We start from the raw sequence: 17,025 nt of genomic DNA, 5'->3' as shown, positions 1-17,025 counted from the left end.
ATAACAATCTTACCTGCCATCATTTTCATCTCGGGAGCATGCGGAGCTCCTGCTCGTAGGGGATAAAGAAAAAACGCTGCATGACAAAAGAGAGGTGCGATTGTCCATCAAAGCAGTTGAAGCTTTGCGGCCGCCAAATAATTATTTGAAAAAGAAATTGCGGTGCCATTGCCCGGATGTATGAGAAGGAAGTCGTGTCTGTTACCTGTGATAAGTAGCTGAAGATGAAAAGATGAAGCTACTGCCGCGCATATTTAATTCCCCACAGTCTGTTCAGCACGTCGGTCACGCGGATTTTTGTTAAACCGACACCAGGTTTTGCTTAAATGAGTATGACTCAGGGGGCACGATGGCGCAGCTGGAACGCGTTGGCCTCACAGCTCTGAGGTCCCGGGTTCAATCCCAGTCCTCCCTGTGTGGAGTTTGCATGTTCTCCCCGTGCCTGTATGGTTTTTAAATTGCCCCTAGGTGTGATTGTGAGTGCCGTAGTTTTGTCTCTATGTGCTCTGCGATTGGATGGCAACCAGTTCAGGGTGTACCCCACCTCCTGCCCTTTGACAGCTGGGATAGGCTCCTGCACGCCCCGTGACCCTCGTGAGGATAAGCGGCAAAGAAAACGAATGGTTGGATGCGGGTTTTTTTTTAACTGGAGACTCGAAATTGCCCCTTGTGAGTGTGACTGTTGTCCGTCTCTATGTGCCCTGCGATTGGCTGGCAACCAGTTCAGGGTGTACCCCGCCTCCTGCCCGATGACCGCCAGGATTGGCTCCAGGCCTCCCGAGACCCTTGTGGGGATAAGCTCCTCGGAAAATTGATGGATGAATGGGTGTGGCTTTTGTATTGTATTCTTTCTTTGAGTGGTTCTTTCAATCTTTTGCTCATTTTTACCCCTCCATTTGTAATTTTTGTATTTTTGTAGCTATTGTGTTTTTCTGTTTTTATAACTTTAGCTTTAGAATTTTCTTTCGCCATTTTATAGTGCTTTGTTTTTAATTTTGTTGTATTGCATATGTTTTGTAATTGTTAAATTAGTGAGGATAAGCGGCAAAGAAAATGGATGGATGGCGTTTGAGTCATGCACCGGTGTTGGTTAACCCATCACAACTATATACAGATGTACGCAAACACACAGACAAACACACACAAGCACAGAGGCACACAAACAAATACATAATCGCAAAAACATACCCGCTTACAGACACATTGATAACTTCCTGTGTGACTTCATTCTGCCAGGGCTCACTTCCTGCAAGGCATTTACTCCATGGAAGACATGGAGGCAATGATTGGCCGCAAGATACCCTCCATGAACAAGCCCACCCAATGGGAGATCAGGAATAGCAGCAAGGTACCGCGCGAGATATTTTTATTGTTAATATTGATTATTGTCACATGGAACGGCGGACAAGCAGTTAGCACGTCTGTCTCACGGTTCCAAAATTTGGAGTTTGAATCTTTCATGTCGGAAGTGCACTAGGGTCTCGTATTGTCGTTGCAGGGAATCCTCATCGGCGACGCCGCCATCGTCACCCGCAACCAGCCGGCCATCAACGGCTACCTCCATGTCATCGACAAGGTGAGAAATATTGAAAATTCGTAATTGTCGATAAAAATCTTCTGAAAACACGATTAAATGAGCGAGGATTTAACATCACATTGTCAAAATCGAGTACATATTACATGACCCGTTGGATACATTGTTAATGCAAACCAGTGGATTTCCCCTTTAAGAATTGTTGGGAATGCTAATATGCTAACAGTTCATAAGATAATGCAAGGCAAAATAGAAATCTGAGTCCAAAAAGCAAGATGGGAGGATGTTAGGTGATACCTTGTATTCGCAGACTGGAGTATCAGATGCCAATGTGCTCTTGAGCACGCGGATGTTACGGATCGCTGTGTTTTCAGGTTATGTTTCCGTTGCGTTCGGAGCTCCCGCCCGAGCCGCCCACGCTGACGGCCTTCCTGGAGGCCTCGCCAAACTTCGCTCTGTTCCGTCGGTTCGCTCTGGTGGGTGAGATCCCCGAGTGTGTGTCTGGATGTGTTGTGTGCGCACATGTGCTTATAGTATACATATGTGTGTGGGTCTGTTGTTTATTTACATGCTTGAATGATGGATATGTGTGTGTATGTGTGCTAATGTTTGTGTTCTCTGTGTTTGTGTGCTCCGCCTGTCTGTGTGTAGTATACGTGTGCTGATGCTTACGTGTTGGTATCTGTTGTGTGTGTTTGTAAGCAATGAAAGATGTGTGGGTCCATGCATGTGTGTTCATGTCAATGTTGTGTTTAAATGTGTATACGTGTGTGTGCTTGCTTATGTTATAGTGTCATTGTGTGTGTTGGGGGTGTGTGTGTGTGTGTGTGTGTGCGTGCGCATTTTTTTTTACGTGAATGTTGTGTGTGTGGTTTGTGTGTTCTGCACTTTGTTCTCTGTGTGTGTCTGTGTGTTTTGTACGTGTGTGCCCATATTTTGTGTATCTGTTGTGTCCATTGTGTGTGTTGGATGAGTGTAAGTTTGTGTGTGCATTTGTTTGTGCGTGTATGTTGCGTGTGTAGTTTGTGTTCTGCGCTTTGTCCTCTGTTTGTGTGTGTTTTTTTTATGTTTTGTACGCATGTGCCCATATTTCGTGTATCTGTGTGCATTGTGTGTGTTGTATGTGTGTGTATGCATTTGTTTTGCATGTATGTTGTGTGTGTAGTTTGTGTGTTCTGCGCTTTGTTCTCGCTTAATGTGCGTGTCTGTATGTTTTGTACGTGTGTGCCCATATTTTGTGCATCTGTTCTGTGTATTGTGTGTGTTGGATGTGTGTATGTGTGCATGCACATTTGTTTGTGCGTGTATGTTGTGTGTTAGAATAGTACGGGACATTTATGAGGACAACAGAACAGAGGTGAGATGTGCCGTAGGTGTGTCAGAAGAATTTGAGGAGGGACTGCACCAGGGATCAGCTCTGAGCCCCTTCCTGTTTGCGATAGTAATGGATAGGCTGACAGATGAGGTTAGACTGGATTCCCCTTGGACCATGATGTTCGCAGATGATATTGTGATCTGCAGTGAAAGTAGGGAGCAGGCGGAGGAACAATTAGAAAGATGGAGGCAAGCACTGGAAAGGAGAGGAATGGCGGTGGGGGAAGAGTGAAGCTCCAGGGAGAAGCGATAGCGAGGGTGGACGACTTCAAAAATTTGGGGTCGACAATCCAGAGCAATGGTGAGTTTGGTAAGAAAGTGAAGAAACTGGTCCAACCGGGGTAGTACAGTTGGCGGAAGGTGTCTGGTGTTCTATGTGACAGAAGAGTCTCTGCTAGGATGAAGGTCAAAGTTTATAAAACAGTGGTGAGGTTGGCCATGTCTGTGTTAAATGTGTGTATGTGATGCACGCAAGTCTGTGCTCGTGTGAATGCTTTCGGAGGTCTTTGTAGTTGTGTTTTTGTTTGTTGTACGCAGTATGTCGTATGAGTGGGTCGCGCCCGGGCAGGCCTCCCGCTTATCCGCACTGAACTCCTCCGCGGCAGATGTACAACCTGTCGGAGGAAGTCAAGGAGACGGACTTCACCCTCCTGCTGCCCACCGATGCCGCCGTGCGCCAGTACCTCGGCGACACCAACACCACGCAGCTGGTACGTCGCCTGCCCCCGGTGAAAATTTATGCAAACGTTAACGTGGGAACAGTTAGTCTGCTAATACTTAGTACGACACGACAACAAATGAGAATCGATCACATGCTAACACGCTAACAAATGCAGGATGCCGACGTGTTCAAGTATCACGTGATCCGCAGCCAGCTGCTCTTCCCGGACCAACTCTACGACGGCGTGCTCAAGAGCACCCTCCTGGGAGCTGACTACCAAGTTCAGTTCCACCTGGACGCCAATAACAAGGTAACACGCCGCCTTCACCGACTTCCTGAGATTTTGCCATTGTCGTGAGTTCTGAATGGATTTTTGTTGTCGTTCTTTTGGCCTTCAGACGTTGGTGAACGACGTCCCGTTGGATGAAACCGTCGTGGAGACGCAGTACGGCATCGTAATGGTCATCCCGCGGGTCCTCGCGGTCCGTCGCAACAGATGCTCGCAGGAGATCACCGTGCAAGTCAATGTAGGTGCTAATATGCTAGCAGGTGCCATTGCTACCTTTCGTATCATTTGATCAATAATGATGGATAATTTAATCAACTTTCGTTTGGAACACAACTGAAAAGACATTACGAGTTTGAAAAATATACATTTTTTAAATTTCTCAAACAATTACTGTTTGAAATATAACTCCCAATCATTCAAATACTGATACAGTGGTGCCTCGGTTCTCGACCACAATCCATTCCAGAAGGCCGGTTGAAAAGTGAAACTTTCGAAATCTGAAGCGCGTTTTCCCATTACTATCAATGGAAAATGAAATAATGCGTTCCAAGCCTAAAAAAAAGTTTTTCAAAGCATTCTTTTTAGATTTTCCTGATAATAAACTGCATAGTAGTAATACATTTATAGTTTAAATAATTTATATAATTAAATCATTTCAGAATTTTTTTTTTTTTTTTTTTTTTTTGCTTAAAATGTATGCTTTAGTAGTCAAGTATGCTAGGTTAGGAGTGCATTACCATATCTGGAGCAACTCGGCCCCCAGCCTTGTAAACCTTTTCTTTTTATTAACAAAAGTGCAAAATAACTTTAAACAAGCAATAATGTGGTGGGGAAAAAAAACAGACAAATTGTTTTTTATTTGCACAGAAAGTTACACGTGTACAAAAATATTAACTTGCAACTAGAGGTAGGGTTAATGCAGTGGTTCCCAAACTGGGGTCCACGGACCCCCAGGGGGTGAAAAACGTCTTTCCAGGGGGTCCGCGACATGATGTCTGAGACAGAGCAACAATAAAATATTTTTTTCCTATGTCTCCCATCCTATCTATCCTATTTTGAGCCCAGCCCAGATGGGTGATTCAGGCAGCGCCACGCCCCACCCCTACAGGTGAAAGTTGAGGGTTGGGATCCAGGCACAGGTTGACTTTGGGAACCACTGTGTTAATGGAGCAAAAGAAAAAAGCAATGCAAAACAACCGTTTCAAATGTCTTCGGTGGGGGTGACTCGCCCGCTTTTGAACAAGGAAAGAACTTCATGTAGACTGTTTCTGGCGTATTTACAGCACATTCCTGAACTGGGTCATAACAACGTCATTGAAATGTTGCAGTGCTCTGCAACATTCTGCTTTGTGAGGGTGATGGAATTCAACAAAATTATGGATGTCGTTCCATTTAGCGGGGAAAGAAAGAAGCAACTTTTTGACTTCCTCCAAGATCTGCGGCCTCTAGTCAACACGGTTGCTACTTTAGCGACATCACTTGCTTTTTTTGAGGGCATCTTTGTGTTTGAGAATGGTGCTGATCGTCGATTTCGCCACGTCGTACTTCTTCGATAGCTCAGAAACACGCACACCAGATTCGTATTCGGCTATCAAATCCTTGAAGACGACAGTTTTACGCACCGGCACTTCCACTTGCCTTCTTTGGAGCCATTATCGGGGGTTAATATTGCTCAAATGGAAGAAAGAAATGTCCCCACCGGGACACGTCCACGTCCAGAAGAATGTGTGGGTCAACTGGTTGCGTCGCGTATTACTTAGTTTTTTTCGGGGTGCGTTCAAAAGCACAAGAACAAATCGTCGTGGGTCAACCGGTCGAGGCATTCGAATGCCGATTTTCGTTCGAAAACCAAAGCAAAAAAATCTCAGGATTTTTCTTCAAAAACCGATTTGTACGAAAACAGAGACGTTCGAAAACCGAGGTACCACTGTGTTATTAAAATAATTGATTTGCAAAAGAAAATTCAATGTGACATGCCTTTTCCGGTATTGATCAAATTATGTAAACATGACCCTGAACAACAACAACAACAAAGTAGATTTACACGGTGTCTGTGCATCATGAACATCTTTTGTCACAGCGTTTTCTCCTCTGTGTGGTTTCACTTCATTAGGGTCGGTGCACCGCCTGCGACGCAACCCCCCGCTGCATCAACAGATACAAGCCGGTGAGTCTGTCGGTCATGATGGTTTTGACGGCTGGTAGAGGTGGAGGCGTTGGCTTGAAAATAAGTGACGCGCACTCGCATAGAAGTAAAATGAAGGAAAACGACAAGCACTCGCCCTGAAAGGGCGCATGACTGGCATGTCATATGGAACACTAACAGGAAGTAAAAAGAATGTGCGCGGGCACGGCAGCGCTCTGCTTGGGTTAGGATCTTTCCTTAACAATTTAAATGTAAGTAGGCTATTTTAACCTTTACCTTGGAGCTTTGCCTAATTTTAATAAAAACGAGCGAGAACTTAGACTTGAAGGAAGACTCTCCCCAAAATTCATATGTACAATCAACCCTCCAATGTGTAGTAATATTATTGTTACATATATTTTGGACATTCATTGAAAATAAAAATTGAAAATAAAAAACATATTTGAAATCCAAGCAAAATCTGGATATGTGCCAGCTTTCAGAGCCAAAAGCGGAAGAAACATCCTTGACCCCGGTACTGACGTCGCCGGCGCTTAGCATTACAGACAATTCGTTGTAGCTGAGCCAAGATGGTGACTTGTTCTGCACCAAAACTGAGAAACCGCACCCAAATTTGTTCTTCTTTAACCTCCCGCGGGGTCAACGTGACAGGATAAAGCTGCGGCTGTCACAGTTGAGGCTCATTCATCAGCGGGGGAATTTGCAAAGCTTTTAATCATTACTGATTATTAGCCACTAAGCATACAACAACATACAGTACGTTATGAGGCGCAGCTGTTCAATCCCGAACTTCCGTGTTCCACCCCCAACCCCCGCCGTCGATAGATCGCGGGAAGCTTTGCTGCTTGAAAAGTACTACTTGGTGTTTAAAAAAAAAAAAAAAAAAAAAGCATCAGATCTCCGCGGTCCATTTCATGGGTCGTGTTGTTGTGTGTGTTCTGGCTCAAACGCTTGAACATTGTACATTATTATTTTTTATTATTTTATTTTTATGTTTGCTCAATGGTTGGTATAGTAATAACACGGGGCATCAACTTGCTTTGCTAGCTCTCAGAACACAACACTTCCCGGTTACTATTTGCAGCGATTTTTTTATTTTTTCTTTTTTTTTTTTTTCCTCCACAGTGCTCGTAAAAGTTCACCTGCACCGAAAATGAAATGTTTGTTTTTGCACACTGTATGTCAACTTTTAGCTTCAACTGTGTAACAATATGAGACAATCATGCAGTCATGAAAAAGAATGTGCGACCACGCTTTGTTTCCTCTTTTTTTTTTTTTTTTTTTTTTGTTCATTTTAATATCTGGCGCCATTAAAAGTTATGTTACCCAAAGAATACAAGCACAACAACAAAAATGCAGTTGGTTCTATAATATTTGACGTCCTAGTTGATTAGCTAAAGCTTGATTAAGTCAGTTTGGGTGTTATCAAGAAAATCATTAAAAAATGGCGAGATATCAGCTCTTCAAATAAACTAATACTACTTTTGGGCGTCACGGTGAAGCAGCTGTCGAGCGGTGGCCTCACAGTTCTGAGGAGCGGGGTTCAAATCCCGGCCCCGCCTGTGTGGAGTTTTGCACGTTCTCCACGAGCCTGTGTCCACATCCCAAAAACATGCATTGATTGGAGACTCTAAATTGCCCCTCGGTGCGATTGTGGTATGTCTTCCTGTGCCCTGTGATTGGCTGGCGACCATTTCAGGGTGTACTCCACCTCCTACCCAATGACAGCTGGGATTGGCTCCAGCATTCCCGTGACCCTCGTGAGGATAAGCAGATGGATGGTTTGCTAGTTTTGTTGTCATCATTATACTGGTCCAAACAAATTTACCTTCAGTGCGGGGGACATTGAAAAATAAAACAGGACACTCCAGAAACAAGGGTGATCTTATTATTATAATTATTTCCATGATTGCACATCCATTCATAACAGCCCTCTGAGGGGAAACCTTAACGACCACGTAGCCCTGTGTCAGAAATTGAGTATGACGACCCGTGCATCTGCCGCTTATTCTGACAATGCGATGTCGTGTCATTGTGGATTGTAGAATGACAAGGACAGAAAGATTCTAACTCTGACGTGTGTCTTACCTCAGATCAAAATGCAGTTCCCGGAGAACATGAAGCCCAACTGTCGCTACAGAAAGCGCGTGGGGTCCCGGAGGAAGTCCATGCCAGGCTGCGTGATCAAATGTCTGCAGGTGGCCAAGGTAGCCACCGTTACGGAACGGTTAACGGCTAGAATGGTAGAAACCCGCGTCGGAGCGTCATGTGCTTCGATGCACGGCTGTGATTAGGCACATGCTAACGCGCTATCAGATGCTATGATAGCACGTTGCGAGATAACCCACCGAGTACAAAAACAATTCTCAGCGAGAGCAATTTCATCTCATGCTCTGTCCTCGGCCACTGTTGCAAATGAAAAATTATCAAATGCTAATAGCCGGTACGCTAATTTGTATCAAGATAGCAACTTGAGTATAAAAAGTGTAAATTGTGATTGGAATGACAAATTAGAAAATGCTAACAATTGGTATGCTATCACATAACTTCAATATTAAAAGGATAGAGTCAGATTGAAGACATACCGCGGAGGTGCTACCGGTAATTTACGAGGACTGATCTGATGCTAACATGCTGTTTTCAGGACAAATTACCCAAGTAAAGTTGCCACAAAGACAGTTTGATAAGAATTACACGTCATGCCCTGGTGTTGAGTAAAATTTAGACTTTACGAAATGTTTGATATTGGTATCGGCCGATCATGAGCATTTTATGCTGATCGGTTGATTGGCTTTAATGTCACAATTTGCCAATCTGATCAATAATGTCACTGAAGGGCTCTGTGTCACCATAGTTCCCAGTATATTCGAATATAAAATGTAGATTCTTATTAGCTTTCTCTCTTGTCTTGACGTAGAACTGTACATGGCCAAAAAAGTTATTTTAAAAAAATAAAAAAAAATGTCAGCTTCACACTTCCTCCTCCGCCCTTCTCATTCATGCACATATATACTGTTTTAACGTGACGATGTGGACCAACAAGCAAAAAAAACAAAAAAAAAAAACACCATTTACCCCTACTTCACGGTTTTCCACTTTTCCTGGCTGGGTCTGCTACCAATTAACCGTGAAAAACGAGGGATTACTGTAATCTGTCCATATAGACAGTAAATGGACAGGCCATTTAAATAGACTCATCGCTCCATCTTTGTGATCGGTTTATCTTTTTTTTTTAAACTCGCCCATCGGTGATCGGCCGGATTGGCAAGAAGGCAACTGGTGAAGAATATGACGTGCACCATTTTAGAGGAAGATTGATCATCGTCAACTACTATCCTCTATTATACTAGTGCCACTATTGACAGCTCTTGCTTTGACAACATGACCTGCGGTTCTTGACTCTGAAGCCCCCCCCTGACGTGTGTCCCCCCCCCCCCCACAGCATCAGTCGTGTTGCCCCGGTTACTACGGCCACGAGTGCTACAAATGCCCCGGGGAGGTGGGCAGGTGGTGCTCCAATCACGGCCAGTGTCAGGACGGTCTCCACGGCAACGGGGAGTGCCGCTGCTTCGAGGGTTTCCACGGCACCGACTGCGAGGACTGCGAGCCGGGACGCTACGGCGTCAACTGCACTTCCAGTAAGGAGCGTTACGTCCTTTTTTTTCGATAACAAATCGCACATCAGAATTTGAATTCTTTCTCGTCATTCAACAATATACAATATTTACAAAACAAAAATAAATATACACGCGTGAACAAGTGCACAAAGTGAGAGTCACACTTGTGCGTGTGCACCGACACACGCTTTAAAGTGTAAAAATAAGTCAAACAAAGGAAAGCTATTACTCACCTTTTGAATCTCACATGCGTGTGTTGCACGCACGTACGCGTGAACATTTTGATGGGCGTGTTTATGACCGACTCGGCGCCCGCGTCTGCATTGCAGAGTGCGAATGCGACCACGGGAAGTGCGACGACGGCTTGTCAGGGAGCGGCAGGTGTGCGTGTCACAAAGGCTGGAAGGGGGCCTCGTGCGCCATCGGTGAGGCACGCGCACACGCCTACAACTCAATTACAGTACATGTAACCGCCCATCATCTTGCGTGTGTGCGGCAGAGATCAAGGACGACGCCTGTGGAGGAGTGTGTGACGAGAACGCCAAGTAGGTTCTATTGGTTGTGTATGCGTGCACGTGTTTGGCGCCATTTTGCCGCCAATATTTCCGCCCGACGCCTCCTTTTGATATGGCATCAAAGTCGTTTGTGGCGTTAGAAAATGGAAAATTTGGGATTGTTCCCTCACCAAAAAAAAAAAAACAAAAAAAACAAACAATGGTCCTTTCCGATGGCGATCTTAAGCTCCGCCTCCTTGGCCATGTCCCACAAGCTATCAACATGGCGATCGAACAGAACATGTTTGAAGTCGATTCTCTGTTGCATATTCCAGATAATATTGGGGTATGTTTATTTTGCAGCGAAACGTTGGAGATCGACGCAAAAAATGTTTGCCGCCTCACAAACGTCATATTGTAATCCAACAGGATAAAATAGTGGAATCGTACTGCGCGCGTAAAGCAGGGGGAGTACTTTTTACTTGGAATGATCACGAGTAGTATCATTGTAGTCTTTAGAAGTGAGTGGGTGGATTCTTTTGACTTGGCTCGTAATGGAACCCAGTTTCCTGTCTTAAAAGTCGGACGTGATAAAAATTGGCAAATAGACATTTTTCTTGCATGACGTGGCGCATTTACAGATCCCTAACCCGACTCTTCGGCATAAAACGTGACACACTTCATTCGGCAGGTCAGTGATACGCTAACAAAGTGAAAGTTGTTCTCCTGTAATGTATAAAGCACTGATAATAATTCAATCAAACTCAGAGATGATACTTCTCCCTCACTTAGCTTCGAACATACAGCCTAGTGTTTGTCGATATTGTCCATATTTAGTTGTACGTGCACTCTTCCGCTAGCCTTAATCCATCGTCAACGCTTCGTCAACTGTGTTTTAGGCTTTCGAAAATGAATAAACCCAGCAGGATATCTTTAATCAGAATTGCGCATTCCCCAAGCGGATCTGAGGACAATTTTCTTCGTAACATTAACTTTTCCGAGCACACACTACTGGCCACCAGCATTGGTTGTGGGACAATATGGCGAGAGGGGCGTGTCAAGCCAGGGGTTTAGACAGTGCAGCTATCTGATTGGCTATTTTTGTACGAGTTATTGACAGGTCGGAAAGGTCCATTGGAAAAAAATCCAAAAATAGGTGAATCTGCTGGTATTGCACTTGTAGTGTGCTGTATATGTAAAAGTATTGAAAGTGTTTTAAAAAGGTGCCGCGATGTGAAAGAGCGGTTGACCCATCCGCCTCGCAGTTCGAGGTCGGAGGTCCGAATCTGGGCTGCGAGTTTGCAATCTTGTGAGAGTATTCGTGAGTTCCTCCCGCAAAAGTTGCGAGCCTCGCGAAGGACCCCAAATCGCCCTCGGCCCGTGAACGCACGCGCTCGTGTTGAAATGCAAAGTCGGACGGCCTTAAACACGACACGTTGTCGTCGCGTGCCGCAGCTGCATCACTGTGCCGCAGGGAACCGCCGCCGCCTGCGTCTGCGTCGCCGGATACCAAGGCAACGGCACCGTCTGCAAAGGTAACCCATTCGACTCCGGTACTTCTTCTTCTACTACTTCTAATAATTCTTTGACTTTCTATTACATCCACTACTTGCTGTATTTCTGCTACTCCTATTTGTACTCTTTCTGGTTGTACTTCTACTACTTGTACTGTAATCCTACTTCTACTTGTTCTATTTCTTTTCCTGATTTCATTTCTTCACTGACATCTGATACTTCTACTTTCAGTACGTGTCCTGCTCCAACCTCTCCTGCTACTGTTCCTTGTACTTCTTCCACCTCCTTCTATGACTTCCTCTCACTTCTAGTGATCCTCCTCCTGCCGCCTGAAATTTGTCTCCTCCTCTTTCTGGTCCTGCTGATGGTGCGTGTCCCCGTACAGAGGTGGACCTGTGCAGCCTGTCCAACGGCGGCTGCTCGAAGTTCGCCACCTGTTCCAAAGTCTCGGCGGGCGTGCGGACCTGCACCTGCAACGAGGGCTACGCGGGCGACGGCGTGGTCTGCCTGGGTAAGCGCGTCCACATACTTTGACAGGAAGACTCAAAAACTTGGACTTATCAATGCAGACTTTTCAGATGAAGTTGGATTTGACCTGGTGTGACCTTTTTCAGAGGCAGACGGCTGCCTGGTCAACAACGGAGGTTGCCACAAGTCGGCCGACTGCATCAGAACTGGACCTGACACCGTAAAACCCTGCCTCGTTTTCTCACTCATTTGTCAATCAGTGAATCAACCGATCAAGGGCTGGGAATGCGTTTTTCAATCATTTTCGCTCCTTTAAAGATTAACGTGTCTAACTTGACCTTTCTAGAAACATTTACAATGGCGGCTCGAGATATGAGTGACCATCTTAATTTTTTTAGCTTGGCTTTTTTTTTTTTTGGAGGGGGGCTCAACTAAATATAAAACAGTAGTGTATTTAAAACAACCATATACGTACCGCTAGCATGAAGATAATTGGAAATTCAATTGTCGCACAGGCTAACAATTAGCATCAGTATACCAATGCCTTCAAGGCATGAATGAATATCTGAACGCAAACACCGACACATATACAGTGAAGATAAAAAGTATTTGAACACCCTGCTATATTGCAAGTTCTCCCACTTAGAAATCGTGGAGGGGTCAGAAATTTTCATCGTAGGTGCGTGTCCACTGTGAGAAAGATTAATCTAAAAATAAAAATCCAGAAATCACAATGTAGGATTTTTTAACGATTTATTTGTGTGATACAGCTGCAAATAAGTATTTGAACACCTGTCTATCAGCTAGAATTCTGACCCTCAACGGGGTCCTGAATCAGATGGACCTGTGTGAGGTCGTTAGCTGCATAAATACACCTGTCCACCTCGTACAATCACTAAGACTCAAACTTGTAACATGGCCAAGATCAAAGAGCTGTCCAAAGACACCAGAGACAAAATCGTACAACTCCGCACGGCTGGAAAGGGCTACAAAGAAATTGCCAAGCGGCTTGGTGAGAAAAGGTCCACCGTTGGAGCAATCATTAGAAAATGGAAGAAGCTAATCGTAGTGGAGCCCCATGCAAGATGTCACCTCGAGGGGTCTCGATGATCCTTAGAAAGGTGAGGAATCAGCCCAGGACTACATGACAGGACTTGGTCAATGACCTGAAAAGAGCTGGGACCACCGTTTCCAAGGTGACTATTGGGAATACACTAAGACGTCATGGTTTGAAATCATGCATGGCACGGAACGTTCCCCGGCTTAAACCAGCACATGTCAAGGCCCGTCCTATGTTTGCCAAGGACCATTTGGATGATACAGAGGAGTCATTTTGTGGTCAGATGAGACCAAAATGGAACTTTTTCGTCATAATTCCACTAACCGTGTTTGGAGGAAGACGAATGATGAGTTCCATCCTATGAACACCATCCCTACTGTGAAGCACGGGGGTGGGAGCATCATGCTTTGGGGGTGTTTTTCTGCACACGGGACAGGACGACTTCACCCGATTAAGGAGAGGATGACCGCGGCCATGTATTGTGAGATTTTGCACAACAACCTCTTTCCCTCAGTCAGAGGACTGAAGACGGGTCGTGGCTGGCTCTTTCGACATGAAAGCACACACCCAGGAAAACCAAGGACTGGCTCTGTAAGAACCAGATCAAGGTTCTGGAATGGCCTAGCCTGTCTCCAGACCCAAACCCAGTGGAAAATCTTTGGAGGGAGCTGAAACTCTGTTTTTGTAAGCGACAGCCTGGAAACTTGTTTGATCTAGAGTAGATCTGTGTGGAGGACTGGGCCAAAACCTCTCCTGCAATTGGTGCAAACCTGGTGAACAACTATAGGAAACGTTTTTCTCTGGGATTGCAAACAAAGGCTACTGTATCAAATATTAACATTGGTTTTCTCAGGTGTTCAAATTCTTAGTTGCGGCTGTTTCACACAAATAAATCGTTACAATGAAACTTTCAGACCCCTCCATGATTTCTAAGTGGGAGAACTTGCAATATAGCAGGGTGTTCAAATACTTATTTTCTTCACTGTACATATAAGTGTAGTCCACCTTTCACCCCAAATTAGCTGGGATCGGGTCCAGCACCCATGTGACCCCTTGTGAGGATAAGCGGCTTGGCAAATGCATGGATGTCTTATACTGTGCCCAGTTGGAGGACAAAAAAACAAAACCAAAACATATTGTAGATTAGCCTGCTTGAAGGTTTGATTGCCGTCGTTGGGTCTGCTTCCTTTCCCCACTCAGGTGGCGTGCAGGTGTCAGATGGGCTTCCAAGGGACTGGCAAGTTCTGTTTTCCAAGCAACCCGTGCAGAACAGTATGTGCGCCGGAACAAATCATCTCCCACTTATAGTCGATAGCGCCGCTGCTCTTCATCCTTGGCTTCGTTTAATTTCCGTTTATGCGTGCGCAGAACAACGGCGGCTGCAGCAAGTACGCCCGATGTGAGTATTTGGGCCTGGGGCAGAGGAACTGCACGTGTCTCCGAGACCACGTGGGCGACGGTATCGAATGCCGCGGGAACACCAACGCCGTGAGTCACGTGAACCGCAACGGCGCCTCCTACTGCCTTCCTACCACCATCACATAACGTCCTTTTTTTTTTTTTTTTTTTTTTTTTGCTGTCGTCGCAACAGGAGGTCTTCAGGAACCCCGAGAACGCTTTGTTCCGCTACATGCTCTCTGTGAGTTCAGTGGTAAAAAATGATGTAGGCCACAGCTCGCATCCAGACGCTCACACACGCCACTCTTAAAGACACAGTTGTGGCGACTTCCAGCTTTTGTCGTCATGTTTTCTCATAGAATACAGTGGACGTTATTTTTTTTATTGAATACACAGAACAAAAAATAAATCTGTAGCGGTGTGTTAGTCTGGAACGGATTAACGGCATTTCAACTCATTTTGTAGGGAAATCGTTAAATCTAATAAATTGCTATGGAACAAGTTAAAGTCAAGGTATCACTTTATATTTAAAAAAAATCTATTGAAACATTATTTACAATGACAGAATGGTGCACGTCATTTTTGCCTTCTTGTTCATTTCTTTGTTTGCGTCTCTGTTTTTGCAGATGTCAAACGCTCGGAGTCTTTACGGAGACGGGCCGTTCACCATCTTCAGCCCAGTGGACGACAGCGACATGTATTCCACCGTACGTACAATCTACGCCACGGCTGCCCAGACTTTTTTACCCAAGATCTATTTTTGGGTGTGTGTGTGTGTGTGTGGGGCGGGGGTTGACGATGCTCCCAAACTGTTTTAAGGTTAATGTTATGTTGCTGCCTATCTTTAAAATACAGAATTAGCTTTTTGCGCACTGCATTGTCTGTGCTATCATCCGGGATCAGGCTGTGCCAAGGCGGAATTTTAAAAATGACCCACCATCTCATCCTGCACTTTCTACTTTGGCTTGGGACCAGACCTTTCCCACTCGGAAAAAGAGGAAATCTCGTCCAGTTCAACCACTTTTTCCACGATTATTCACATACAACAGTCGTTGCATCTTAAAACGACGTTTCTTTTTTTAACTTTCTCCATTAATATTGAAAGTAAACATAAGAAGCGCGTCTAGCTCGTCTTTGCTCTACGTTGCCCGGACTGTGTTGCTAACTAAAGCGGCAGTGATTGACGCTGTCATTATTACACACATTGATGGGCTGCAATAAGTACTATAACGTTTGTAATTGGGAGTGTACATCTTAAAGGGGGGGTGTAAGGTAAACTAGGAAAAAGGGAGTGTGGGGGAGAGTTCCGTTTGCTGCCTAAAAGAAACCAGTGGATTCTTCTTTTCATTTTTTTACAGTACAGATGTGAATTGTGCCATATGATGTAACAACCAGTCATTCCTCACTCATTGAATCACGTTGCAAAATGCCAGAAACTGAATAACTGGATGTTATACTTTCAGTTTGCATTGGATTATTATTAATTTTTGCACGCAATGCAGAGTATCTGCGAAGAGGCTGCATCAGGGGTGCACAATTGCGCAGTTTAGAGGGAACATCGGCTGACGTCTTTTCCCGCGATCGACGCATTGAGCACCCCCGATCTACGCGGTCGTCAGACAATCGATAGAAGTTCTTTACTTAACGAAAAGCCGCCGGAGTTCAAATTTGACAACCTTTTATGACACTGGAACTCAGAAGCCGCGCTCCCGTTTGGGTTCCGGGTCTATATCAGTCTTCTGACATTTTTTCCTCTGCTCGTGCGTCTGCATCTTTTGTATGCTTGGGTGCGTCGGCATTTGTGTGTGTTTTCCGTGCGCAGGTTAACGACTGGAAAATGTACGGCCGTCTCCACGATCTCGTGGGGTACCACGTCGTCGCCTGCGAAAAGTTGACTTTGAGCGACCTCCAGAGCACCCAGCAGGCCGTCTCCACCGCTGGATACATGCTGAAATTCAGTCTGCGGCAGGTCTCGCGCTCGCCTTGACACACACACACACACACACATATCTACAAACGCACACCTACAAGAACACGCATTCATACATGCACACAGATACACACTCTCTCGAAGCAAACACATGTGCATAAACACTTCACACATATTTGTCACACACACACCACACACTTACATATACATAATCACAAACGTGCGCTGTGAAATAGTCTCACATTCAAAAACACACACACTCATAAACACACTCAACTCCAGATGCGGGCACTCTGAAACAGAACTACACATCAACAAATCCATCCATCCATTTTATTCACCGCTTATCCTCACAAGGGTGGTGGGGAGTGCTGGAGCCTATCCCAGCTGTCAACGGGCAGGAGGCGGGCGACACCCTGAACTGGTCGCCAGCCAATCGCAGGGCACATCGACAAACAGTCGCACTTACGATCATACCTATGGGCAATTTAGAGTGTCCAATTAATGTTGCATGTTTTTGGGATGTGGGAGGGAAACGG

General features: G+C 45.1%; 1 protein-coding gene across 1 annotated transcript in view; it reads left to right on the top strand.

The window, feature by feature from the left end:
- Window positions 1–17,025, top strand: part of stab1 (stabilin 1) — a 61,989-nt gene that overhangs the window by 20,926 nt on the left and 24,038 nt on the right. Inside the window, exons 29-47 of the mRNA XM_061831928.1 lie at window positions 1,237–1,348; window positions 1,499–1,576; window positions 1,909–2,010; window positions 3,514–3,618; window positions 3,745–3,879; window positions 3,968–4,096; window positions 5,972–6,025; window positions 8,098–8,211; window positions 9,447–9,642; window positions 9,951–10,046; window positions 10,121–10,166; window positions 11,571–11,650; window positions 12,016–12,141; window positions 12,245–12,318; window positions 14,359–14,430; window positions 14,527–14,646; window positions 14,750–14,797; window positions 15,183–15,263; window positions 16,379–16,525. Of these exons, the coding sequence (XP_061687912.1) occupies window positions 1,237–1,348; window positions 1,499–1,576; window positions 1,909–2,010; window positions 3,514–3,618; window positions 3,745–3,879; window positions 3,968–4,096; window positions 5,972–6,025; window positions 8,098–8,211; window positions 9,447–9,642; window positions 9,951–10,046; window positions 10,121–10,166; window positions 11,571–11,650; window positions 12,016–12,141; window positions 12,245–12,318; window positions 14,359–14,430; window positions 14,527–14,646; window positions 14,750–14,797; window positions 15,183–15,263; window positions 16,379–16,525 (1,915 nt within the window). The remainder of the gene's footprint in view (window positions 1–1,236; window positions 1,349–1,498; window positions 1,577–1,908; window positions 2,011–3,513; window positions 3,619–3,744; window positions 3,880–3,967; window positions 4,097–5,971; window positions 6,026–8,097; window positions 8,212–9,446; window positions 9,643–9,950; window positions 10,047–10,120; window positions 10,167–11,570; window positions 11,651–12,015; window positions 12,142–12,244; window positions 12,319–14,358; window positions 14,431–14,526; window positions 14,647–14,749; window positions 14,798–15,182; window positions 15,264–16,378; window positions 16,526–17,025) is intronic.

Source organism: Syngnathoides biaculeatus, chromosome 10 (genome assembly GCF_019802595.1).
Source record: "Syngnathoides biaculeatus isolate LvHL_M chromosome 10, ASM1980259v1, whole genome shotgun sequence".
NCBI classification, from domain to species: Eukaryota; Metazoa; Chordata; class Actinopteri; order Syngnathiformes; family Syngnathidae; genus Syngnathoides; species Syngnathoides biaculeatus.
Note: the sequence above shows the minus strand (reverse complement) of the source record. Positions and strands in the feature narration are given on the sequence as shown.